The sequence below is a fragment of the Oncorhynchus tshawytscha genome, linkage group LG16 (genome assembly GCF_018296145.1).
Source record: "Oncorhynchus tshawytscha isolate Ot180627B linkage group LG16, Otsh_v2.0, whole genome shotgun sequence".
Taxonomy (NCBI): Eukaryota; Metazoa; Chordata; class Actinopteri; order Salmoniformes; family Salmonidae; genus Oncorhynchus; species Oncorhynchus tshawytscha.
In genome coordinates this window covers 13,115,642-13,143,481 of record NC_056444.1, presented here as the reverse complement: position 1 = coordinate 13,143,481, position 27,840 = coordinate 13,115,642, and the positions used below count along the sequence as shown (strand labels likewise).

The 27,840-nt window shown below is 41.1% G+C and overlaps 1 protein-coding gene across 1 annotated transcript in view; it reads left to right on the top strand.

Moving 5' to 3' along the window:
- Positions 1-259: 259 nt before the first annotated feature.
- LOC112232691 (melanoma receptor tyrosine-protein kinase-like) overlaps positions 260-27,840 on the top strand; it is a 47,870-nt gene continuing 20,289 nt past the window's right edge. Inside the window, 7 exon segments of the mRNA XM_024399876.2 lie at positions 260-519; positions 23,832-23,983; positions 24,461-24,668; positions 26,377-26,511; positions 27,066-27,134; positions 27,330-27,448; positions 27,631-27,772. Coding sequence (XP_024255644.2) covers positions 441-519; positions 23,832-23,983; positions 24,461-24,668; positions 26,377-26,511; positions 27,066-27,134; positions 27,330-27,448; positions 27,631-27,772 — 904 coding nt within the window. The 5' untranslated portion in view covers positions 260-440.

Here is a 27,840-nt window from a genome sequence, read left to right as displayed (position 1 = left end):
CAAACTGGTGTCTTATACAATAGCTTGCAATAAAATAGCCTAGGCATACATAGTCTACTTTACAATACGAACATAAACAACCGAAACAACATGTTATTTGAAGGTTTAAATATTTGAGGCAAAGGCTATGACTGTGAAAGGCAATGATTGAAATAACTTTCTACTTACCTGCATTGCTGTCGAACGATCCTCCTTCCGAATGACGTCAAAACACTTGAAAGTTGCTCTGACTGCTATTCTGGAGAAAAAAAGAGAGGACCCTTCTCCGGGAAAAGAGAGAGTGCCAGCGCAACTAAGTCCCACCCAAACAGGCTACACCTATTACCTCCCCCTGGACGTAAAACGGGGGTAGATACATCACACAAACTTAGTATTGTTCGCCCAAGACTATGGACAAGTTTCTCCAGCAATTTCATTGAATATAACACATTTTGGAAACAATGCGACCTGGAAGTGGAATAGTTATTGCTGCCTTGTTCAGCCTGGGCTGCAGCATGACACTGACAGCGGACAAGAAAGGTAAGTGTGAGACCGACTTTTACACGTATATGCTTGTGGGGAATTTGGTAAAAATGGGAAAATAGTAGGGAATAGTAGGCCAGTCTAGGCTAATTACTTGAACGGAATGATAGACAACTCTGAATGACAATTCGTCTGGAAATACCACAGTATAACATATACATTTTTTAGGAGACACCGACAGCATGTTGCCTAATACTGAAGAAGTTTTACATGATTTCAAAAGCAACTCTCTCTATGGATTAGTAGAAAAAGATACACAGTAGTATGTATGTAGGCTGATACACTTAAATAAATTGCACTTTATTTTTTATTTTTTTAAATGAATAGTATAGTATTGACATATGCAAGCTATTTAGTCTACCTTTCTGAACACCTACCTCATGGCTTCAGATATTTACATCTCTACAATGTTGTTCCTGTCACTGCATTACTGTCTTAAAGTAATTGTCCAGTGTTTCCAGGTTTTTATTAAATATGACCTATAATTCATAAGAATATGAATAAAATAGTTTTCCTTCCCAAAAAAATGTCATTAAGTATATTAAAAAGCATGTTTTCTGATGTTGGAATGGTGTGGGCGTATACCGTTATTAAAAATATTAACGCAAGTAGACTGCTGATTGGCCAGCTCGTCCTCCTCAGGAGGATGACATCATCCTCTATCAAGAAATAGCAAGCATTTTTAAATAGTCTGTTTGAGATACAAGTTTGAGGTGGGTTTTTTTAATGGTTTTTCTCTCCAATTTATACTTTGGCTACAAATACGAGTATATGATGAGTCAACAACATTATTAGTTAACAAAATAGGACATTTTTAGATATTCACTGGACAGTTAATTTAAGTCTATTTCTAAGCAAAATAATAATTTTCATATTCTGAACAGAAACACAATAAATTAAGCAAAATTTGGATCACACAGTGGTAAAATGCTTCACTCCTTACACATCAAACATTACACCTCAAACTTCAAATTAAAATGCAACAGTCATCTTTATTTATTTTTTACCCAGCGGCAGATAGCCTAGCGGTTAAGAGCATTGGGTCAGTAACCAAAAAGTAGACTTAGAGCCGACAAGGTGAAAAATCTGTCGATGAGCCCTTGAGCAAAGCCCTTAACCCTATTTTCTCCTGTAAGTCGCTCTGTATAAGAGTGTCTGCTAAATGACTAAAATGTAAATGTAAAATGGACATAAGTAATCCACAAGGAGTTGCAAAGCTGCTGTGGGACTGTCCAACCCTCCTCCTTGTCTAAACTGTCTTGGCACATTAGCCACCCCTGGGAAAGAGGAGACAAAATCTGGTACGGTGTTGTGCCAAAGTTTGTCTCCAGTCCAGATGGTGGTGATGACAGACAGCTGTCCCCTATGGAGCAGGGACTGCCCCATGTCCCCCTGGCTCCCCTGTGGACCTCCACTTGCAGTAGGAGACCCTCTAATCTGGCGATAGTGTTAGCTGTCTGTCAAAAAACAGCAGATTGTTTGCTAGCAGGTTGTGGATATGTGTGATCTGGTTGGGGTTTTGTTTGGGGGTGTTGGGCAAAAGGCATTTCCATTCTAACCAAAATGGATGGAACATGTTAGTATATATTCTATTCAATTTTACATTTCTCAATTTAATGTGCCGTCATACAGAGAGTGTTAAAAAATCACTGGTTAAAAAAAAGCAACGTTAGACATATTTAGCAGTCATTTATAAACTGTGATATAGAAGAAAGAGCATGTTCTGCCAGGAAGAATTCACAGTTGTGTTTGATGGAAATGTAGGGACTTGGAAATTCTACAGTGAGCCATTATAAAGTCTGATTTATTTAATAATCTATTGAGCACCAGGGAAGGAAGATTTTCCTTTTTAGTTACTAAAATGGATGCAAATTGAGCTATACAATGCTGACATGATTTTCTTATATGTTTCTGTAATTAAAAGACCTCTCATCACGAGAGAAAATAATTGAGTTATTGTTCTTTTTTTGAGTCAGAATAGCTGACAGTTCCTTTTCTTTGTCTGGCCAGACACAACAGCTTCAACAAAAGGTATATCTTGGAAGGACCCTTGCTTAATGCCCACACCCAAATTATCCTGGTTTGTGTGTGTGTGTGTGTACGCCAATTAGTGTTAATCTTCAGTACATTGTCTGAATTGATAAGACTGTTCCTGTGTCATAAACTTGACTCCTTAGGAATGTTCCCTCTGTTTCCACTATAACACAGACCTTTAAGAAAACATGTACAGAATTAGCATTGTTAATAATAAGGATCATTGGTACAGTATGTCAGTGTAATTGTGGTCTGTTCTCAATATCTTTTTAGAATTCATTAGCTGAGTGCTAATAGCAATGTAACAATGTCCTTGATAAAAATGAACACAGTTATTTAATGCACGTAAAGATAATGTGCATAGAGTTGATTGGAAGACCCATTTCAAATTGATGTTAGGAATGTCTTGTTCATATGACACTGGTTCAGTTTATACCAGGGATGCTGAAGTAACATTTGCTGTTATTTTGATTCAATGAATGTTATTGTTCTCTAAAACTCTTGCCAGACTCTCAATGGCAGCTGTCTGCATTTAATCGTAATTTTATTTTGTCAAGGGGCGTCATGGGTTTTGTTTTGTTACGCCACTCCGTCTGTGGCCTCGAACAGTTTTAAATACAGTCAAAGCAGCCAGCCATACAGAGCTCATCAGACCTAAACACATTAGAATGACAGTCCTGCAAAGCTGTAGTAGGTCTTTAATGAGTCACTCAGTCAATGTAACAGCTTTTAATCCATTGACAGAACATCCAGGACTTTAAGAACCCTGCGGAGCATACTGTAATGGTGTGGTGTTATGGCTCACCAAAGGTCTCACCTATTGTACAGGGGAAGAGTTAAAACAACACACCAGATATGGCACACAACTGATTTTGAATTATTTTATAGAATGAGAAGGTAAGGTGGAACTCGTTCCGACAGTTTGTGACATAAGTAATTGGGTTTAAAATGGCCTTCATGTGGACATCCTCTATATATCCTGTCTGTATGTCAAGTCTTTGTGTCTGGTTCAGGTGTTCATAAAAACAAATACAGTATCAAGTATTTCAGTTTGAAATGCAATGCTAAGACAGTAAACTCTCGCCTTAATTGTGACCTTGCGTACTTGCGTATCAACAACACAAAGTTATCACAAAACATTTGAACGAAAGCAATCCATTTGAGAAAAAGAAACATTTATTTCGTTCTTCCTCAAGATTAGAAAATCAGTTAAAGAAAAACTCCAAAAGATAGTTTTTGGGTGGAGTTTTCCTTTAAGTTCATCTGCCTCACCTGTTCCAAAAACGTGTGGCGTCATGTTCTGGACTGCATTTCCCTAGGCTCCATTTATGACAGTATTTCTACCCATCAAACTGTGCACTCTAACCCTACCTGGAATGCTTGTAACGCCTCTGTTTCAAATCATGAAAGTATGGGCTCTATTCAATCTGGATTGCTGAAGTGTAATAGAAATGTGAAGGTGTTTTCTGATTGAGCCGAGATATGCGTTTACCGTGAATGCAGTCTCCGCTAAAAAAAACATTGCCTTTAATTTTCAATCATGCTGTAACGTTGAACTTCAGTGATACAGACTGAATCGAGGCCTAAGTATCGAAGTACATTGAAAGGAAGTTGTCAAAATTTCAATCAACTTTTGTTTTTTTAAAAGCTCGATGAGTGAAAGATTTTGATTGGTATGAATGTCATTGACATTTTCTTTTACATGTTCTTTAGACCACTATCTAAAGGACACCTAATCAGTTTGACTGGAGGAACCTTAAAAACCTCTTGAGTGTAGGGGGCAGTATTTTGATGTTTGGATGAAAAACATACCCAAATGAAACTTCCTATTTCTCAGGCCCAGTATCTAGAATATGCATATCATTGTCAGATTAGGATATAAAACATTCTAAAGATTCCAAAACTGTCAAAATATTGTCTGTGAGTATAACAGAACTGATATTGCAGACAAAAACCTGAGGAAAATCCAACCAGGAAGTGCCTAAGAGAAATGATTCTTCCTGTTCCATTGCATGCCTATCCTCCATTTAAAGGGATATCAACCAGATTCCTTTTCCTATGGCTTCCACATGGTGTGAACAGTCTTCAGACATAGTTTCAGGCTTTTATTTTGAAAAATGAGCAAGAAAGATCACATCGCGTCATTGGATGGCTGGGTGTCAGCAGCATTTTGCATGCGCCAACAGAGTGGAGTAGACATTTTCTCTCTCTCCTATTGAAGAAGCTACAGTCCGGTTGAAATATTATCGATTATATATTGTAAAAACAACCTGAGGATTCATTATAAAAATCATTTGACATGTTTCTTCGAACTTTACGGATACTTTTTGGAATTTTTGTCTGCTCCGTCGTGACTGCTCGAGCCTGTGGATTTATGAACATAACGCGCTAAACCAAATGGAGATATTTCGGATATAAATATAATCTTTTTGGAGCAAAAGGAACATTTATTTTGTAACTGGGAGTCTCGTGAGTGCAAACATCCAAAGATCATCAAAGGTAGGCGATTCATTTTATTGCTCTTCTGACTTTCGTGACCAATCTACTTTGCTGCTAGCTGTTTGTAATGTTTTGTCTGCTGAGAGAGATATCCTCACATAAACGCTTGGTATGCTTTTGCTGAATTTTTTACATTTTAAATCTGACACGCCAGGTGGATTAACAACAAGCTAAGCTGTGTTTTGCTGTATTGCACTTGTAATTTGATGAAAATTCTATATTTTTAGTCATTTCATTTGAATTTGGCGCTCTGCAATTCAGCGGATGTTGACGAAAATGATCCCGCTAACGGGATGGGTGCATCAAGATTAATGCTAGAATCCTTAAACAATAACAAAGCGGCCACCCCACCTCTGTTAACATAAAAAGCTGAGGGACGGGACTGGTGAAATGTAACCACTCTCAAATTAAGACAGAGCTATGGATGCAAGGACTGACCATCCATGATATCAAAATGATAGTTTTAACCATGTTTGGATGCTATACAGTGTTTGTTTACATTTACATTGTTTACAACCATTGGAGTAAACAAGCTTATATTTTGAGTTCCCATGGGCTTCGACCATTGAACTAAGCAAATGAGCAAATAAGTTATATTCTTCAAGAATCAATAGGTATACAGTTTATAATTAATTTCTAAGACCCGAGTGGATATAGCAAGATTTTAGCTTTATACCTCTCTCCACAAAGTGTTACAGAAAGAGGTCCCAGATATACGACACTATATGACAGTAAATTGAACAGCATCCAAGCTGGTCAACAAATAACTTAAATATTTGTTTTTCTTCTTCCATGACTTGGCTTTTATTGTTTTAGTGTTGTTTAGCATCGATTTCAATAATCTGCCTAAATACTTCAGTGTCAACAGCATTAGTTCTAATCAGCTATGTCTATGGCGCAACAAGGGCACTGTCCAGCTTTGGCATTTGGCTCTAGGGTCTTCTCAAGCATACGTTGGCTATTCCCAGAACTACAAGTCCTCTCCAACCCAGAAGCCAAGCTTTCTCATTGCCATTTTCACAAGACTAAATCGACCTTTTGAGATAAATCATGTAAATCACTATTTACTGGAAATTGATTAGAAATCAATCCAAACACTAACATTTAACATTTGATGCCACATACAATTTCAAGAACAATGTAAATACAGAACTTGTTAGCCATTTAGGCATCATCTGTTATTGAGTGTGTGAACAATGTTTTCAAGCCTGATTATCCAAATGTATCACCCAGGGGGAGGTCACTTGGGAGTGTGTCCACTCTGTAACACTTATCGGTGTTAGTCCAATAGCATTATATCTCACTAATCACAGCTGATCTGTTGGCTGAATTGCAATGGACTTATTTTGCTTGAACATTACTGGACTCGTTATTGAAATAGCTCTGCAGTCTTATTTGGCAAGTAAATGAGGGAAATTAACCAGAGAATAAAAAAAAAAAGTTGTACATTCAGATCAGAACAAAATTATACAATAAAGAAGAAATTATGTTTACTGTAAAATGAAGAGTTTTATCATTTAGATTTTTAAAAATGTGTTTTATATCCAACTGAAGAAAAAAAAACAAGTGCAAACTCTGCACCTTGTGCAAACACTTCTCGGTATAGGTCTATCTATTTGTACATTAGCAGACAGACATTTTTGTGTTGTCCCCTGCGCTTGATCTCATTATTTTAATTTGGCACATCATCATAAAAGTAATTTATGGGACAGATCATGCTGCATTAGTTTTGTTTGGGAAAATATCACCAATTTCCCAGGAGAAGTACTGTAGGCATTATTAAACCAATGTCTCTGTTTAAAAAGATCATGGTCAGGCTAATATTTAACACATTTGTTGATGTTGTACTTATGTCCAGAAATAACTACAGACATTGGTGTTTTAAAATAGAACAGGAGTGTTCAACCCTCCTCCTGGAGGGCTGCTGGGTCTGCAGGCTTTTTCTCCCAGTCATGCTTTACACTCTGGAAAGGCTTTTCCCCAGTCATGCTTTACACTCTGGAATGCTTTTCCCCAGTCATGCTTTACACTCTGGAAAGGCTTTTCCCCAGTCATGCTTTACACTCTGGAATGCTTTCTCCCAGTCATGCTTTACACTCTGGAAAGGCTTTTTCCCCAGTCATGCTTTACACTCTGGAATGCTTTTCCCCAGTCATGCTTTACACTCTGGAAAGGCTTTTCTCCAGTCATGCTTTACACTCTGGAATGCTTTTCCCCAGTCATGCTTTACACTCTGGAATGCTTTTCTCCCAGTCATGCTTTACACTCTGGAAAGGCTTTTCCCCAGTCATGCTTTACACTCTGGAAAGGCTTTTCCCCAGTCATGCTTTACACTCTGGAAAGGCTTTTCCCCAGTCATGCTTTACACTCTGGAAAGGCTTTTCCCCAGTCATGCTTTACACTCTGGAAAGGCTTTTCCCCAGTCATGCTTTACACTCTGGAAAGGCTTTTCCCCAGTCATGCTTTACACTCTGGAAAGGCTTTTCCCCAGTCATGCTTTACACTCTGGAAAGGCTTTTCCCCAGTCATGCTTTACACTCTGGAATGCTTTTCTCCCAGTCATGCTTTACACTCTGGAATGCTTTTCTCCCAGTCATGCTTTACACTCTGGAAAGGCTTTTCCCCAGTCATGCTTTACACTCTGGAATGCTTTTCTCCCAGTCATGCTTTACACTCTGGAATGCTTTTCTCCCAGTCATGCTTTACACTCTGGAAAGGCTTTTTCCCCAGTCATGCTTTACACTCTGGAATGCTTTTCCCCAGTCATGCTTTACACTCTGGAATGCTTTTCCCCAGTCATGCTTTACACTCTGGAATGCTTTTCCCCAGTCATGCTTTACACTCTGGAATGCTTTTCCCCAGTCATGCTTTACACTCTGGAATGCTTTTCCCCAGTCATGCTTTACACTCTGGAAAGGCTTTTCCCCAGTCATGCTTTACACTCTGGAAAGGCTTTTCCCCAGTCATGCTTTACACTCTGGAAAGGCTTTTCCCCAGTCATGCTTTACACTCTGGAAAGGCTTTTCCCCAGTCATGCTCTACACTGCAATTTTACTAATCAAGATACAAAGCTGATACTGGTGTGTTAGGACAGGGCTGGAACAAAAACCTGCCTATCCAGTAGTTCTCCAGGAAGAGTGCTGGCCGCCCCTGGAGTAGAGATTCTCACTTGTCTTGAGTTTCCAGTATACTATCATAAAATTGGTGTTATATAGTTGTTTTCTTCAAATTGCCTGAATCCTGTCAGCGTCAAAACAGGTTTAACTCAAATATACACCGTATACACTGTGAATGTATGGCCCTTTTTGACATGTAATATGAATTTTAGAAAACACTTCTGTAGTAACAAATAAACCATTATGCTATCTTATTTAATCTGAAACGTGTTTCAATACATGTATGTTCCACCTCCTCGTTAACTGCACTATCTCATTTAAAGCAGCCTTAATTTAATTTTCAAAAAAATGTCATATAAAGCTGCTGGTACACCTTCCTGTCTTTGTTGGCAACATTTACTGAAAGGGGAACTGCTCAGTGAATAATATTCTTGTCTCTCGCTACATACTCTGTGAGAGACAGGGAGACATCTAAAGCCAGATCTCAAAATCTCGAGTCCAAAGTGTTGTGAAATACTGGCTTGCTGGGGAAAAACAAAAATCCTGTCGCTGAGTTGATTCTTCTTATGCGGTGTTGTTTTCATATGGCAATTATTCAGACCAGTCAGTCATGGTGATTAAACGCGAGACATTCACCTAGAAGAGAACAGATTTTGTGTTCCTATTGAGATAAGAAGCAAAAAAGCCCTTCTCTTCGTTAAGAGAGTGACATGCCCCTCTTGCTGTTTCAGCACAGGTGTCAGAAAGCAGATTACAGTTTTTTTGTGAAAGACTCAACTTAGACCCAATTCTTCGAATGAATCTGGATCTAAGATTACTATTGCGTAGTGAACCACACCTTATTTTTCACAAAAGACAGGAAATTAATCCAAAATAAAGTCGGAAGGGAGACAGCACAGTGAGTCTGTGAAAGAGTGAATGCATTTGTGACTTACTGGATGTGTGACAGAGTAAGCTAATATGTTGAAGATCTAATTCATTATGTTTCCTCAACCCAATTCCCTGCCATTTTACTCATGTTTGTTTCCTCCCATTTAAATCTTCCTTCCTGCTTTGACAAACAAGGCCTGTTTTTTTCTTTCCTCATTGCCATGTTGAAACATCAGGGTCACCTGCCTCTGCCTCAGTTCAGTGTTGACTTTGACAGATTTCACCTTCCAGTCTTCACTGAAATCAAACATCCCTGAACTGCCATAGGTTTGTCAAAGAACATGTACTGTACTTAACAAGTGATAGATGGCTCACTTGACTCCTGTGCTTGATGTGGGAGGAGGAGAAAAACACTTTAGAATTTCTGCTCTTGATCAAAATCAATAATGTTCTTGTGACGCTTGATGGTGGGCTTCAATGTAAATAACATCCTGTAAATCCTATTGATTAAAGTGATTTCCCAGGTTGCTAATATACATGTGTCATCAATTGTAGTGTCTGACTAGGGCATGGACACCAAGACTGCAGCTTTGTTATTTATATACTGATCTGAATGGTTGTGAATTGATGACCCACACTTGAGGTGAGGGATGAGCCAACAAGTGCAAAATTGCCTTTTCTTGCGGGAAACGACCGATTAATTTGTGTTTATGCATGCATTGTGCATTGGTACAATAGTCATGCAACTTTACAGCATAAAGTATTTCGACGTTCATTCCCGTTACAGAGATCATCTGGAATTGGTACATCCATTCCTGGCTTTAGAGGAATGCAGTTAAATGGTAGAGGGACAGGTTATACATTATGCCTTAAAACTGATTATTGTAATCAAGTCAAATTAGAGTCACAAGAATATGATTTCTCCTGATTATTTAATTTTAAAAAATAGTAGCGTGCTATGTAGGCCTATGCATACTAACATGTTAACTTTGGTTTTACTTGGTTGCTTGCCAGGCACTAGCCAGGGCACTTAACTGTTTCTGCATTCAACAACGTTAGCCATATCAATGCCTTGCCAATGCAAGACAACAACTAGTTAGCTAAAGCCAAAACAGCCTGGCACCCAAGCTAGCCAAACACACCCCTATAATTCAACAGATGGTAAAACTCTAAAAAGACATTCGGAATTGGTACCACCCTCTACTCTTGCTGATACCACGTTCCCATAGTAGACACAGAGAGAGGGATATATAAAGAAGACCATGGTGAAAGAAAAAAGTGTTAAAGATAAAACCAAGGGTTGAACGGCCAAACACAGAAAACGGGGTCGACAGCCTTTTGAATGAGGGTAAACAACAGAAAGTCCAAGTTCTCTGGCCTTGACAGGGGAACACAGGGGATAAATCTGTTGGCCAATTAACTGAGCCGTGTGCTGCTACTTCAAATGCAGTCCACTGCCTACCACTGAGATTTACACGCTTTTCATCTGCGGGCTTTTCGATTTTTATCAGTCCACAGCATATTTATATTAGTGCCTCGTGGGATTGTTTATGCAAAATAAAATAAAAAACAGATCCTTTCAACACCTTTCATGCACTGTCCACACAGCACCGGACCTAGGTTCTAGTAGTGTAAAAAATATTGAAATAATTTTAGCTGTGCTTGACTGAGCATACCTGGCACAATTGAACCAATGGAATAGTCCCAAAAGTGCCAACACAACCCATCTGGCTCTCAAGGCAGGTTCAAGCAAACATTCAAATGATTTGAAAGATTTTTAGCACTATTTGAACCCAGGTCTGTTGTGCATACTCACTCAGCAGGGTGGTTTCCCCTAACGTTATTGTACTAGAGACAGGCAGGCTATCGGGCCATTCTCCTTAGAAGACCCACCGATTAAACTACAGTAAAAAATCGTACTGTTGAATGCGGAATGAGGCAGCCGTCAGTTTGTTGTTTTATAAAGTTTTGAAAGTGTCTGAAAAAGTGTTGTATTGTAGAAGTTTGGTTACTAGCTAGCTACCTTTTGATTTGGATCCCGTGACGCGGTTGGCATCAGTTGCTGGGACTGCTGCTATCTGTCCAGGGATCCTGCTGACCGAGGGTCTTTTGATGAGCTGCTTTGTTTAGCAGTTAGCCTAGCTGCCACTGTTAGCTGTCTATCAAGCTAGCGGGGTTTCCTTGAGGGCTTGAACTCAGCCCGTGACGTGGTTAGCCCTTGTGGCTGGGACCGTGGATTGTCCTGTGCTTGTGGCTGTGTACATCCCTACAGTTTGTTGCTGTTTCCATCTTCCCTGTGACCTGCCCTGTCTGGAATTGCGGGGAGTAACAGCATACCCTACGTTGCTACCATGATAAAGACCAAATCCAATGGGAGTATCGTTGAGGACAGTGGGGTTTCTCTATCACAGGTGAAGGATCTTTTAAACAAACGAAAAGAGTTCTACAAGCAGTTGTTACAGCAATAAGAAAATAGCTTGTTGTGTTGTGTCCAAATAATGGTAGAGTCAACTAATAAAAGAATGGACGACCTGACCAGAGAGGTCCAGGATCTGAAGAACAGTTTGCAGTTCTCCCAGGGTCAGCTCGATGAGTTTAAACAGGTAAATGGCAAGATGACAACAGTATGTAAGTCATTGAGTAAGGACATTAGTTCTGTATGTGAATTCATGATAACAATGACAGAGATCTCAATCAAGGCGGAACAACAGTGTTGTAGATGGAATTGTAGAATCTCCACATGAGACCTGGATGGAGTCCGAGGACAAAGTGAGGGAAATGATATCGGAGAAACTGAAATTGGACCACAGGTGACAGACCCAGTAATAAACAGTAATAGCAGTAATAAACTGGTCCTGAACATCTCTAAAACTAAGAGCATTGTATTTGATACAAATCATTCCCTAAGTTCTAGACCTCAGCTGAATCTGGTAATGAATGGTGTGGTAGTTGAACAAGTTGAGGAGACTAAATTACTTTGTGTTACCTTAGATTCTAAACTGTCATAGTCAAAACATATAAACTCAGCAAAAAAAGAAATGCCCTTTCACTGTCAACTGCATTTATTTTCAGAAAACTTAACATGTGTAAATATTTGTATGAACATAACAAGATTCATCAACTGATACATAAACTGAGCAAGTTCCACAGACATGTGACTAACAGAAATTGAATAATATGTCCCTGAACAAAAGGGAGGGGGGAAATCAAAAGTAACAGTCGGTATCTGGTGTAGCCACCAGCTGCATTAATAACTTCTTTGGGATAGGGGGCAGCATTTTCACTTTTGGATGAATAGCGTGCCCAGAGTAGACTGCCTCCTACTCAGTCCCAGATGCTAATATATGCATATTATTATTAGTATTGGATGGAAAACACTCTGAAGTTTCTAAAACTGTTTGAATGATGTCTGTGAGTATTACATAACTCATATGGCAGGCAAAAACCTGAGAAAAAATCAAAACAGGAAGTGAGAAATCTGAGGTTTGTTGTTTTTGAACTCAGTCCCTATCGAATACACAGTGGGATATGGGTCATTTTGCACTTCCTATGGCTTCCACTAGATGTCAACCGTCTTTACAACGTTGTTTCTTGCTTCTAGTGTGCAGGGGGGCCGGATGAGAGCTGTTTGACTAAGGGGTCTGGCAGCAGCCTTGTTCTCAGTCATGCGCATTTCACATGAGAGGAAGCTCTCGTTCCATTGCAGACAATGGAATTCTCCCGCTGGAACATTATTGAACATTTATGATAAAAACATCCTAAAGATTGATTCTATACTTAGTTTGACAAGTTTCTACGAACTGTAATATAACTTTTTGAACTTTTCGTCCGATGTTTGGTTGGACCTGAACGCGCGTTTGGATTTGTTTATCTAACGCCCTAACAAAAGAAGCTATTTGGACATAATTGATGAACTTTATGGAACAAATCAAACTTTTATTGTCGAACTGCGATTCCTGGGAGTGCATTCTAATAAAGATCATCAAAGGTAAGTGAATATTTATAATGCTATTTCTGACTAATGTTGACTGCGCAACATGGCAGATATTTATTTTGGCTGTTTTGGGCTCTGAGCACCGTACTCAGATTATGTATTTTCTGTAAAGTTTTTTAAAAATCTGACACAGCGGTTGCATTAAGGAGAAGTTTATCTATATTTGCATGTATAACACATGTATTTTCATCAACATTTATAATGAGTATTTCTGTAAATTCATGTGGCTCTCTGCAAAATCACTGCATGTTTTGGAACTACTGAACATAACACGCCAATGTAAAATGAGATTTTTGGATATAAATATGAACTTTACCGAACAAGACATACATGTATTGTGTAACATGAAGTCCTATGAGTGTCATCTGATGAAGATCATCAAAGGTTAGTGATTCATTTTATCCCTATTTGTGCTTTTTGTGACTCCTCTCTTTGGCTGGAAAAATGGCAGGGTTTTTCTGTGAGTTGGTGGTGACCTAACATAATCGTTTGTGGAGCTTTCGGTGTAAAGCATTTTTTAAATCAGACACTGTGGCTGGATTAACGAGAATGTTATCTTTAAAATGATGCCTAATACTTGTATGTTTGAGAAATTAGATTTATGAGATTTCTGTTGATTTGTATTTGGCGCCCTGCAATTTCAATGGCTGTTGGCGAGGGGTTCCCAGACAGGTTAAGTACTGCAGTGCATCTCCTCCTCATGGACTGCACCAGATTTGCCAGTTCTTTTTTTGATTATTTTTTTATTTCACCTTTATTTAACCAGGTAGGCTAGCTGAGAACAAATTCTCATTTACAACTGCGACCTGACCTTCTTTCTGTGAGATGTTACCCCACTCTTCCACCAAGGCACCTGCAAGTTTCTGGTAATTTCTAGGGGGGAATGGCCCTAGCCCTCACCCTCCGATCCAACAGGTCCCAGACGTGCTCAATGGGATTGAGATCTGGGTCCTTCGCTGGCCATGGCAGAACACTGACATTCCTGTCTTGCAGGAAATCACGCACGGAACGAGCAGTATGACTGGTGGCATTGTCATGCTGGAGGGTCATGTCAGGATGAGTCTGCAGGAAGGGTACCACATGAGGGAGGAGGATGTCTTCCCTGTAACGCACAGCGATGAGTTTGCCTGCAATGAAAACAAGCTCAGTCCGATGATTCTGTGACACACAGAATTCTGCCCCTGACCATGATTCTGCCCCAGACCATGATGGACCCTCCACCTCCAAATTGATCCCGCTCCAGAGTACAGGCCTCGGTGTAATGCTCATTCCTTTGACGATAAACGCAAATCTGACCATCACCCCTTTTGAGACAAAACCGTCACTCGTCAGTGAAGAGCACTTTTTTCCAGTCTTGTCTGGTCCAGCGACGGTGGGTTTTGTGCCCATAGGCGACGTTGTTGCCGGTGATGTCTTGTGAGGACCTGCCTTACAACAGGCCTACAAGCCCTCAGTCCAGCCTCTCTCAGCCTATTGCGGACATTCTGAGCACTGATGGAGGGATTGTGCGTTCCTGGTGTAACTCGAGCAGTTGTTGTTGCCATCCTGTACCTGTCCCGCAGGTGTGATGTTCAGATGTACCGATCCTGTGCAGGTGTTGTTACACGTGGTCTGCCACTGCGAGGATAATCAGCTGTCAGTCCTGTAGAGCTGTCTTAGGCATGAATTGTTTATAGTTCTTTGAACAAGCATGGGAAACAGTGTTTAAACCCTTTATTTGGATTTTTATGATTTATCTTTCAAAGACAGGGTCCTGAAAAAGGGACATTTCTATTTTTGCTGAGTTTAGATTCAATGGTTGTAAAGATGGGGACAGGTCTGTCCGTAATACATTGGTTCTCTGCTTTTTTGACACCACACTCCAAAAAGCAAGTCCTGCAGGCCGTAAAGTCCTATGCCTCAAAGAAAGACCTAGTGAAGCTGTAGGACAGAGTGACTGCACTTCTTCTTTTTATAAAAAAGCATTAATGTGTTGAAAATTCCAAATAGTTTGCATAGTCAACTTACGCACATCTCTAACACACACACTTCCCCACCAGACATGCCACCAGGGGTCTTCTCATAGTCCCCAAATCCAGAACAAATTCAAGAAAGCTTACAGTATTATATAGAGACATTATTGCATGGAACTCCATTCCATCTCATATTGCTCAAATGAACAGCAAACCTGGTTTAAAAAATTTGATAAAGCAAAACCTCTCCCCTATTTGACCTAGATATTTTGTGTGTATGTATCCTTTATCTAACTAGGCAAGTCAGTTAAGAACAAATTGTTATTTACAATGACAGCCTACCCCAGGCGACACTGGGCCAATGGTGCACTGCCCTATGGGACTCCAAGTCACAGCCAGATGTGATACAGCCTAGACTTGAAACAAGGACTGCAGTGACACCCCTTGAACTGAGATGCAGTGCCTTAGACCGCTGCACCACTCAGGAGCCTGAGTGATATGTAGGCTATGAGTACCGTTTTTAAATATATATATAGTTCTGCCCTGGAGCTGTTCTGGTCTATAAATGTTCTGTATTATATAATGTCAAAAAACCTGACCGGTTACGGTCAGTAACACCCCAAGGACCGGGTGTTACTATAACAGGGTTACAAAACAAGAATTTTGCAGGAATTGAATGCACCTTAACTGTGTTATTGAGTCAATGAGGGGTGGCTAATGGCTATCATGGACGTTCCTTAGAATAAATGTAAAACAGAAATAGAATGGATTCACCTCAGTACCACATACATTTGCATCAGCAATTGCTCCATAACCAGTCATCCAGGTTCACAGTGGAAATGATCAAAAGTCTTTTAAATCTCTCTGTAACCAACCTTGGGAAGGTAAATGCTGATTATGGTGAGCAAGTCATGTATCTGCCCCATTTCTAATGCCCACTCTGTTAAGTCAACATAGCATTTATTGACTCAGATTGGCCTAGACCTACACACTGATGTTATGGTCTGTATGATGTGAAATGATGCTATATCTAGTCATCTATAACTGTAAAAGTGAATGTAGAAACCCATGCCGCTAAAGAATGTGAGGGAAACCGCAGGGGAAACGGCTTGTTCAGTCAGATCCTGCTGCTCAGGTATCATTTTTTTAGGTTCAAACATTCAGATAGGCAAGTACATGCACTCAGGCCAGGGTGGAGCATGCTTTTGCTCCAACCAAACAGTCACACAGCTGATTCAGCTAATTCACTTTCTTGAAAACTATTTAACAGATTTGTTGTATCAGGTGTGTTACTGCTTTGACTAGAGCGAAAGCCTGCAGCCATACCGGCCCTCTGCGGATAAGACTATTCCATTGGTCCCATTACACCAGGCAAGCTCAATCAAGCTCAGCTAAAGTATTTGAAAGATTTGCTTGATTTGAACCCAGGTTGGAATTAAATACACTCAACACAGATTAGGCCATTATTATTAACGTAATTCGGTGGATGCCGATTAGACCTTCACTAGTGCTGTAAGTCAGTAGGTACACATTTTAGACTCTTAATGTAATTCTTAAGGCAGGCCATCCAGAGTCGCAGCAGGGCAATTGAGGCTATTTTTATTAGATTGCATTAGGGGGATACTGTGGCAGGAGATGGGGTCAAGCTTTCGCTATTATTAAATGAGATAGTTTGGTGCAGTAAGGCAGCCCCAGCCAACTGGGGTGGCAGGTAGCCTAGTGGTTAAAGTGTTGGGCGAGTAACCAAAATGTTACTGGGATCGAATCCCAAGCTAACAAAATACAAATCCGTTGCTCTGCCTGCCCCTGAACAAGGCAGTTAACCCACTGTTCCCCGAAATAATAATTAGTTCTTTAACTGACTTGCCCAGTTAAAAATAATAATAATAATTTTTAAAAAGCTGGAGGATATGAGAATAGACTTAACAACGTGGAGCTGAAGGGCAGACTGTATCATACACTATGACCACTGTTACTGTAATAGACAGCCTACTTGCATCTTTAAGTTAGGACCACCAAAGCTATCCAACCACCAGGTTCATGGTACAACACAAGAAGAAGTGTTATCGTCAATGTCCTACTGTCATTCTCTTAGGACCCGATTCAGAGTTGCGATATGCATGTGCTACTCAGACTTATTGTCAATTGGAAGACTTCAGTTAAGATGCCCTTAGCTTGAAACATGCCACAAGTGTGGGCATGTTGTGGTATGTATCAAGTACGGTGGTTGTGTTGTTTTTGTGTTGTGTCTGTTTATTTGCTTTTCATTTTTGCTTTGTTGTTTGTACTTACATAAAAAATAAAATAAGAGATGTTCAAGATGCCCTTAGCCATTTAGACAGCAGGACCTCCCTCCTTCAGCCAGCAGTCTGAGAGACTGTTTAAAGAGACATCAGTGGTGAGTGGGCAGGCCAACCCATTTTCTGTGTGAATTGAATGAGTGCGACTACGTGTTTCTGCAAGAGAGAGTGTCCATCAGTGTCCTCTCACTCCTCCTTCCCCCCATCCCTCCCGCTCTACCATTGCGCAGAGGATACATGGCACAGACTCAGGAAATTCCACACTTCTCTGTGAGGAGGGAGGGGAGAGGCAGGAGCACAGGAGTGGGCAGAGGAGAACTCTGGAGGAGGAGAGAGGTCATCTGTGGACTGTATACGAATGGAAAGTATGACTTATAGTTTGTCTTGGTTCCCACTCTGCTATACCCATAGTAGCACAGAACTTGTATGACAGTCAACTGTTGCTCAGATTTCTATTGAGGCTATTCAAGTAGAAATATATAGACAAATATTTTGCTTCAAATGTTTTGCAGCCTTACATTGCAACATATATTCTCACACAGAGGACTTCTTCTGGCAGTGAATATACAGTCTACACCCCACCCCCACCCCCACTCTTCACATTGTATAGTGTTACAAAGTGGGATTCAAACTTTTTTTGTCAACGATCTACACAAAATACCTTGGTCAAAGTGTAAGAAAAAGTATATATATTTTTAAAGATAATACACCTAATATACCTTGTTAAGATAAATATTCACCCCCCTGAGTCAATAGATGTTAGAATCACCTTTGGCAGTGATTACAGCTGTGAGTCTTCTTGGCTACATCTCATAAGAGCTTTGCCCACCTGTACTGTGCAATATTTGCCCATTATTCTTTTAAAAATTCTTCAAGCTCTGTCAAGGTGTTGGGGATCAGGCCTAGACAACAATTTCCAGGTCTTGCCATAGATTTTCACGCCGATTTAAACTGCCTTGTTGCGTACTGTACATATGCATATTTTGGAATATTTTGTTGATCCATCCTCAGCTTTCTTTGCTCTTAGTGAGACTCTCATCTGTTTTTCAACAGGACAATGATCCAAAACACACTTCCAGGCTGTGTAAGGAGAGTGATGGAGTGCTGCATCAGATGAACTGGCCTCCACAATCACCCGACCTCAACCCAATTGAGATGGTTTGGGATGAGTTGGACCGCAGAGTGAAGAAAAAGCATCCAAAAAGTGCTCAACGTGTGGGAACTCCTTCAAAACTATTGGAAAAGCATTCCTCATGAAGCTGGTTGAGAGATTGCTAAGAGTGTACAAAGCTGTCATCAAGGCATAGGGTGGCTACTTTGAAGAACGTAAAATATAAAATATATTTTGATTTGTTTAACACTTTTTTTGGTTACTACATGATTCCATATGTGTTTTTCATAGTTTTGATGTCTTCACTATAATTCTACAATGTAGAAAATAGTAAAAAATAAAGGAAAAAAAACTTGAATGAGTAGGTGTGTCCAAACTTTTGACTGGTACTGTATACACTTTTACAGTATTTTGTGTAGATCAATGACCAAAAATTACAATTAAATATATTTCAATCCCACTTTTTAACGCACCAAATGTTAAAACAGTTCAAGGGGGTGTAGATATTCTGTAGGCACTGTATGTGATGGGTCCCATAGCACTTGGACAGAAGGAAACTTGCTCACTCTCGAAACTATTCTAGTGTCTAATTTGGCCTTTCAGAGTCATCCAGCTGTACCCTGTAACATATCATATTTGGAAATTGAATATAAACTTTAGTTCTATATTTCCAGCTAAGACAAATGAACTGCAATGCCTCATACAGCAAACATTGAACTTGCAATGTCAGCTAAATAAACTCATACGGTGGGTGTACAGAAGAAATAAAACGATTGAGATTGCAAAATCTCTCTCACATAGACCCCACCCAGTACAACACACACAGGAACTTCTTCCTATGCAGTCTGGCATGGCCTTGCAGTGGAGGCTTTCCAAGTCAAACAATCAACTAAAACCTGTTCTTCAGAAACAAAGCAGGAGGATCATAGAGAGCTAAACCAGAGAGGATAGCACGCTTTACATCACTGGAATCCAAGAAGTCATATTAGCAGTCTAATTTATCTTCTCATTCCCCATCTCTTTCACTTAAGGTTTTTAACTAATTACTCTAATAGTCTACTGTGAACTACAGTCATTGAAAAAATAGCCCTTGCACACCTACTTTGTGTATGTTTGAAAAAGAAGAAAACAGCATACTGGTGTTCTTGAATACTTCACAATTTGATTCAAATATGAGCATATAAGATCACCAGTGTGCTACGAGCAGCAGCAGAGTGCAGGGGACAGTTTTTGAGGAAGGGGGGATGAGTTCAACACACTGGTGTGATTGAAGGAGTGGGAAGGGAGGAAGAGTTCAGTGGTGTAAACTACTTAAGTACAAATACTTTACAGTACTACTTACAGTGCCTTGCGAAAGTATTCGGCCCCCTTGAACTTTGCGACCTGATAGACTGATAGAGACATAGAGACATAGAGACAACTGATAGAGACATACCCCAAGCAACTTACAGCTGTAATCGCAGCAAAAGGTGGCGCTACAAAGTATTAACTTAAGGGGGCTGAATCATTTTGCACGCCCAATTTTTCCGTTTTTGATTTGTTAAAAAAGTTTGAAATATCCAATAAATGTCGTTCCACTTCATGATTGTGTCCCACTTGTTGTTGATTCTTCACAAAAAAATACAGTATTATATCTTTATGTTTGAAGCCTGAAATGTGGCAAAAGGTCGCAAAGTTCAAGGGGGCCAAATACTTTCGCAAGGCACTGTAAGTAGTTTTTTGGGGGTGTCTGTACTTTACATGACTATTTATATTTTACTTCACTACATTCCTAATGAAGATAATGTACTTTTTACTCCATACATTTTCCCTGACACCCAAAAGTACTCGTTACATTTTGAATGCTTAACAGGACAGGAAATGGTCCAATTCACACACTTATCAAGAGAACATCCCTGTCATCTCTACTACCTCTGGTGGACTCATTAAACACAAATGCTTTGGGGAATGGATAGTAGGGGAACGGGTACTGGAACAGTAAGGGAATGGATACTGGAACAGTAGGGGAGGGATACTGGAACAGTAGGGGAATGGATACTGGAACAGTAGGGGGAGGGATATTGGAACAGGAGGGGTGAGGGATACTGGAACAGTAGGGGGAGGGATACTGGAACAGTAGGGGGAGGGATACTGGAACAGTAGGGGAGGGATACTGGAACAGTAGGGGAGGGATACTGAAACAGTAGGGGAATGGATACTGGAACAGTAGTGGGAGGGATACTGGAACAGTAGGGGGAGGGATATTGGAACAGGAGGGGTGAGGGATACTGGAACAGTAGGGGGAGGGATACTGGGGGGGGGGATACTGGAACAGTAGGGGGGGGGAGGGGGGATACTGGAACAGTAGGGGGAGGGATGCTGGACCAGTAGGGGAATGGATACTGGAACAGTAGGGGAATGGATACTGGAACAGTAGGGGGAGGGATACTGGAACAGTAGGGGAATGGATACTGGAACAGTATGGGGAGGGATACTGGACTAGTATGGGGAGGGATACTGGACTAGTATGGGGAGGGATACTGGACCAGTAGGGGTGAGGGATACTAGACCAGTAGGAGGGAGGGATATTGGAACAGTAGGGGAGGGATACTGGAACAGTAGGGGAATGGATACTGGAACAGTAGGGGATACTGGAACAGTAGGTGGAGGGATACTGGAACAGTAGGGGAATGGATACTGGAACAGTAGGGGAATGGATACTGGAACAGTAGGGGAATGGATACTGGAACAGTAGGGGAATGGATACTGGAACAGTAGGGGAATGGAGTAGGGGCATTTGGCAAAGTGGGTGGGGTTATATCCTTCCTGTTTGGCCCTGTCCGGGGGTGACCTCGGATGGGGCCACAGTATCTCCTGACCCCTCCTGTCTCAGCCTCCAGTATTTATGCTGCAGTAGTTTATGTGTCGGGGGGCTGGGGTCAGTTTGTTATATCTGGAGTACTTCTCCTGTCCTATTCGGTGTCCTGTGTGAATCTAAGTGTGCGTTCTCTAATTCTCTCCTTCTCTCTTTCTTTCTCTCTCTCGGAGGACCTGAGCCCTAGGACCTGAGCTCCAGGACTACCTGACATGATGACTCCTTGCTGTCCCCAGTCCACCTGGCCATGCTGCTGTTCCAGTTTCAACTGACCTGAGCCCTAGGACCATGCCCCAGGACTACCTGACATGATGACTCCTTGCTGTCCCCAGTCCACCTGGCCATGCTGCTGCTCCAGTTTCAACTTCCACCTGACTGTGCTGCTGCTCCAGTTCAACTGTTCTGCCTTATTATTATTCGACCATGCTGGTCATTTATGAACATTTGCTGCACATCTTGGCCATGTTCTGTTATAATCTCCACCCGGCACAGCCAGAAGAGGACTGGCCACCCCACATAGCCTGGTTCCTCTCTAGGTTTCTTCCTAGGTTTTGGCCTTTCTAGGGAGTTTTTCCTAGCCACCGTGCTTCTACACCTGCATTGCTTGCTGTTTGGGGTTTTAGGCTGGGTTTCTGTACAGCACTTTGAGATATCAGCTGATGTACGAAGGGCTATATAAATAAATTTGATTTGATTTGATTTGATACTGGAACAGTAGGGGAATGGATACTCGAAGAGTAGGGGAGGGATACTGGAACAGTAGGGGAATGGATACTGGACCAGTAGGGGGAGGGATGCTGGAACAGTAGGGGAATGGAAACTGGAACAATAGGGGAATGATACTGGAACAGTAGGGGAATGGATATTGGAACAGTAGGGGAATGGATACTGGAACAGTAGGGGAATGGATATTGGAACAGGAGGGGATACTGGAACAGTAGGTGGAGGATACTGGAACAGTAGGGGGGATATTGGAACAGTAGGGGAGGGATACTGGACCAGTAAGGGTGTGGGATACTGGAACAGTAGTGGGAGGGATACTGGAACAGTAGGGGAATGGATACTGGAACAGTAGGGGATAGTGGAACAGTAGGTGGAGGGATACTGGAACAATATGGGGAGGGATACTGGAACAGGAAGGGGAGGTTACTGTCACAGAAAGGGGGGGTGTACTGGAACAGTAGGGGGGTACTTAGTGGTTAGAGTGAGGGAGCCATACATACACACTCATATGTTGATTTAGTCAAGAAGTCTACGATTTCACTTATAATGTTATGTTTGTTTAAAGCCTAGGAGCTTGTAATTGTTTAAGTTAAAAGCAGTTTCTTGAAGAAAAACTTGCCTGTCTATCGCAAACCACATCATGACTCACTGAAAAACTTTCTCACAAGCTGCGTAAACAGCTAATATGAAACACAAGTATATCAGACTTATTAAATGATTTGTTTGGCTACATCCCCATGATCATGCTGTGAGCCCTGTTGTCTTATCCCAAGATAAATTACACAGGAACTGGCTATTCCCTAACCTGCTGCTTCACCTCCCACTGACTACAGCATCTGCCTCTAAAACTGTGTGTGTGTGTGTATCTGTGTGTGTCTGTGTATATGTACGTGTGTGTCTTCATTCAACTCATGATATCCTAGTACATGCTGCCTAACTATACATACCAGCGACAACCACTCCCCAAAACACACTACTATCTGAGAGACCTATGGATTGGTGAACATTTCCCCTTGGTTGTTGTGTAGCCTGCAGCTGTGTAAAGGTTAATGATGTGTCAACCTTTCATCTCCTCAGAACCTGTCCAACCTGTTGTGGAGATGTTCATATCTCACTTACACTGAGCGTAAAAAAACATTAAGGACACCTGCTCTTTCCATGACATAAACTGACCAGGTGAATCCAGGTGAAAACTATGATAGGTTATTGATGTCACTTAAATCCACTTCAATCAGTGTAGATGAAGGGGAGGAGAGAGATTTTTAATCCTTGAGACAATTGAGACATGGATTGTGTATGTGTGCCACTCAGAGGGTGAATGGGAAAGACAAAAGATTTAAGTGCCTTTGAACAGAATATGGTAGTAGGTGCCAGGCACACCAGTTTGTGTCAAGAACTGCAACGCTGCTGGGGTTTTTACGCTCAGCAGTTTCCCGTTTGTATCAAGAGTGGTCCACCACCCAAAGGACATCCATCCAACTTGACACAACTGTGGGAAGCATTGGAGTCAACATGGGCCAGCATTCCTGTGGAACGCTTTCAACGCCTTGTAGATGAATGTTTTGTACACTCAGTGTATATCAGAGCTGACAGTCAATCACCTGCACCTCAACATGATTAACTATGCCCACAGTAGGTTGGGTTTCTATGTTAATGTTCAGTGGGAACCTGTTTGGAATGTACAATTCCCACTGAATGATGTCTCTCATCCAGAAGTGAAACTCTGTTTCGTTCATTATGTAAATTAATCACTCATACAGCCAACATTCAAGACAAAATTGGACGTAAACTATGAGCAACTAAACTGTCATTGTGAAACACATTTCCCCTTTAGCTTTGTCGTCCTGTGGTTTCAGTGTGTCAGGGGATCAGCAACAGGCTGACGCTGCTGGGGACTGTAGACGACCATTACAACAACCTGGTGAGGATGTACAGCAACTGTACCGTGGTCCTGGAGAACCTAGAGCTTACCTACATCCAGGAGTACCACGACCTCTCCTTCCTCAAGGTGAGTCTCCTTCCTCAAGGTGAGTCTCCTTCCTCAAGGTGAGTCTCCTTCCTCAAGGTGAGGAGATGGAGGGTTCAATTATAACACATTGTTTGCAGTGGCTTCCCTTCCACCATTCCTATGTCCTAGCTCCTCTCCCCCTCGCAGATCTAAAATGATGAGAGGAAATTGTATATCAGCCATTTCAGTCCCTTTCTTGCCGTGGCATCTAGCTCCTAGTTGAATGCACTGGCTGTAAATAACTCCGGATAAGAGTCTGCTAAATGAATACAATGTCAATGTAATGGTCAGAATAAAGCATTTCTCTCCTTTGTGCCTTTACTAACACCAACTGAACAATGATGGTATTGCAAACCTGGCATTACCTTCAGGGGTAACATGTATTGTGGAGATGGCTGCACTACTACTAGCCCAAACTTGAACATCCTTAGCAGGTAGCAATTCTTTTCATTATTTCTATGGTGTTTTGCCCTCCAGTCCATTCAGGAGGTTGGAGGCTATGTTCTGATCGCCGTCAACAAGGCAGCCATCATCCCACTGGAGAACCTGCGTCTGATCCGAGGACACTCCCTCTACGACAACAAGTATGCCCTGGCTGTCATGTCCAACTACGAGAAGAACCACTCCTCTGTGACCCTTAACTACACACGGGGCCTAAGGGAGCTGATGCTGAGAGGACTGACAGGTTAGTGGGTGACTAGGGGGTCCACTTCAGTGACTGTATCCAGGATTCTGTCCACATCTGAGAGGGTCAAATACATTATATCATGTTATTTATAGTACTTTGAAGTATTTGAGGTGCGCGTGATTTAGAGTGGAGTTAGAACTTTTGGGTCTGTGCCATTGGTTCCATTGTACAGGCCAGAAAAATATAGCTCCAGTGCCTTCAGAAAGTATTCACAGTCGTGACTTTTCCCACATTTTGCTGTGTGACAGCCGGAATTTAAAATAGATTTTTTTGTCACTGGCAAAAAAATTAAAAGCTGTCAATAAGTATTCAACCAACACCTTTGTTATGACAAACCTAAATAAGTCCAGGAGTAAAAACGTGCTTAACATGTCATATAATAAGTTGCACTTAACATGATTTTTGAATGACTACCTCATCTCTGTACCCCACACATACAATTATTGGTAACACTTTACTTGACACCCAGTGTCATAACACGTTACCCCACACATCAAGCAGTCCCAAAGTCGAGCAGTAAATTTCAACCACAGATTCAACCACAAAGACCAGGGATGTTGTTCAATGTCTCGCAAAGAAGGGCACCTATTGGTAGATGGGTAAAAATAGCAGACATTGAATATCCCTTTGACCATGGTGGTTATTAATGACATTTTGGATGGTGTATCAATACATCCAGTAACTACAAAGATACAAGCCTCTTTTCTCTTCTAAGTTGCCGGAGAGGAAGGAAACTGCTCAGGGATTTCACCATAAGGCCAATGATGACTTTAAAACAGTTACAGTTTCATGTGATAGGAGAAAACTGATGATGGATCAACAACATTGTAGTTACTTCACAATACTAACCTAATTGACAGGATGAAAAGGAAGCCTGTACAGAATACAAATATTCCAAAACATACATCCTGTTTGCAACAAGGCACTAAAGTAATACTGAAAAAAAATGATTTTTTTTGTTGTTGTCCTCAGTACAAAGTGTTATGTTTGGGGCAAATCCAATACAACACATTACTGAGTATCACTTTCCATATTTTCAAGAATAGTGCTGGCTGCATCATGTTATGGGTATGCTTGTAATCGTTAAGGGAGTTTTTCAGGATAAAAAAACAACAAAATGGAGCTAAGCACAGGCAAACTCCTAGAGGTAAACTTTCCACCAGTCACTGGGAGACAAATTAACCTTTCATCAGGACCATAACCTAAACCACAAGGCCAAATCTACATTTGGATTGCTTACCAAGAAGACAGTGAATGTTCCTGAGAGGCCGAGTTACAATATTGACTCTACATCGAAATCTATGGCAAAACTTGAAAATGGTTGTGTAGCAATGATCAACAACTAATTTGACAGAGCCTAAAGAATGTTTTAAAGAATAATGGCCAAAAATTGCACAATCCAGATGTGGAAAGCTCTTAGAGTCTTGCCCAGAAAGACTCACAGCTGTAATCACTGCCAAAGGTGTTTCTAGAAAGTGTTAATTCAGGGGTGTGAATACTTATTAAAATGAGATATTTCTGTATTTCATTTTAAATAAATTGAAGAAAAATGTTTTCACTTTGTTGTTATGGGGTATTGTATGCAGATGGCTGAGACAAAAAAAATCTGTTTTAAATTCAGGCTGTAACACAACAAAATGTGGAATAAATCAAAGGGTATAAATACTTTCTGAAGGCACTGGATCTGTCCTTCTATTTTGCACAGACATTCTCAAGGGAGGGGTGAAAATTGCCCACAATCCTTTGTTGTGTAATGTGGAGACCATCCAATGGTGGGACATGGTAAACAAGGCCGGCAACCCCAGTATGGATTTCAAACTGGAGAGCTATGGCCGTTACTGTAAGTATGCTAGCTTCATTTAAAAACAAAAACACTGTAAAGTAATGAATCCTTTTCTCAGTTGTGTTCAGTGGAATAATTTTGGGTTGTTGTTTTTCATTTGAAGCTTCTGTAATGGATGTACAGTATGTTGCACAACTACTATGATTATTCCATATGATACAGATTTCGGGTTTGCATGGACAGGTTTTGCCATGTGTTACACTTGAGCAATAAGGCCCAATGGGGTGTGGTATATGGCCAATATATCATGGCTAAGGGCTGTTCTTAGGCACGACGCAACGCTGAGTGCCTGGACACAGCCCTTAGCCGTGGTATATTGGCCATATATCACAACCCCGAGGTGCCTTATTGCTATTATAAACTGGTTACCAACATAAATAGAACAGTAAACAAGTGTTTGTGCATCACACCCATGGTATATTGTCTGATATACACATGGCTGAAATGCAGTTTCATTCAATCAGCTTCCAGGATCCAAACTACCTGGTTAATAATAGTTTTCTATGAATGAGATCATTCAGAAGTTAAGCAGTGTTTTTCCCACCTGACAGGTGGCAAGTGTGACCCTGGATGCTACAATGGATCATGCTGGACACCAGGACCAGAGAACTGTCAAACATGTAAGGATACACTCTTCTCTACTTGAAATTAGCATGAGAGTAGTCACACAAAAACCTCACATGCTATTTCTCAATATTTTGTTGATGTTGAAAGTATTTTGTTCATTTTCTCCCACAGACCCTTGGTCTCAGTGAAGGGTGTGTTCTGTTGACTGGTCCTTATCTCTCTGTCTTCATCTCTCTGTCTATCCTCAGTTACCAAGCTGAAGTGTGCAGAGCAGTGCTCTGGAAGGTGTAGGGGTCCTAAACCTAGTGACTGCTGTAACGAACACTGTGCTGCAGGGTGCACCGGCCCTAGGCCTACAGAGTGTCTGGTGAGGGACTCTTCTGACTCCAATTAATTTATCATTTGCAAAAGTTATAATCACATAGGAAACACATCTAAAAGACAACAGGTAGACGACCCACTCCTGGGCTGCTCCACATTAGAAAACAGATATGGTTGACAATATTGCACACTAATTGTGATCCTAGTCTTTCATTATTGTATTCAAAGGCCTGCAGAGACTTCCAGGATGATGGCACATGTAAGGATGCCTGCCCTCCTACCATGATCTACAATCCCAACACCCACCAGCTGGCTTCCAACCCTAACGCCAAGTACACGTTCGGGGCCACTTGTGTGAAGACCTGCCCACGTAAGGCCAATAGTATCCATCTGTATGATTCATGATTAATACAGATGCACTCAGGGGTCTGCTCAGAA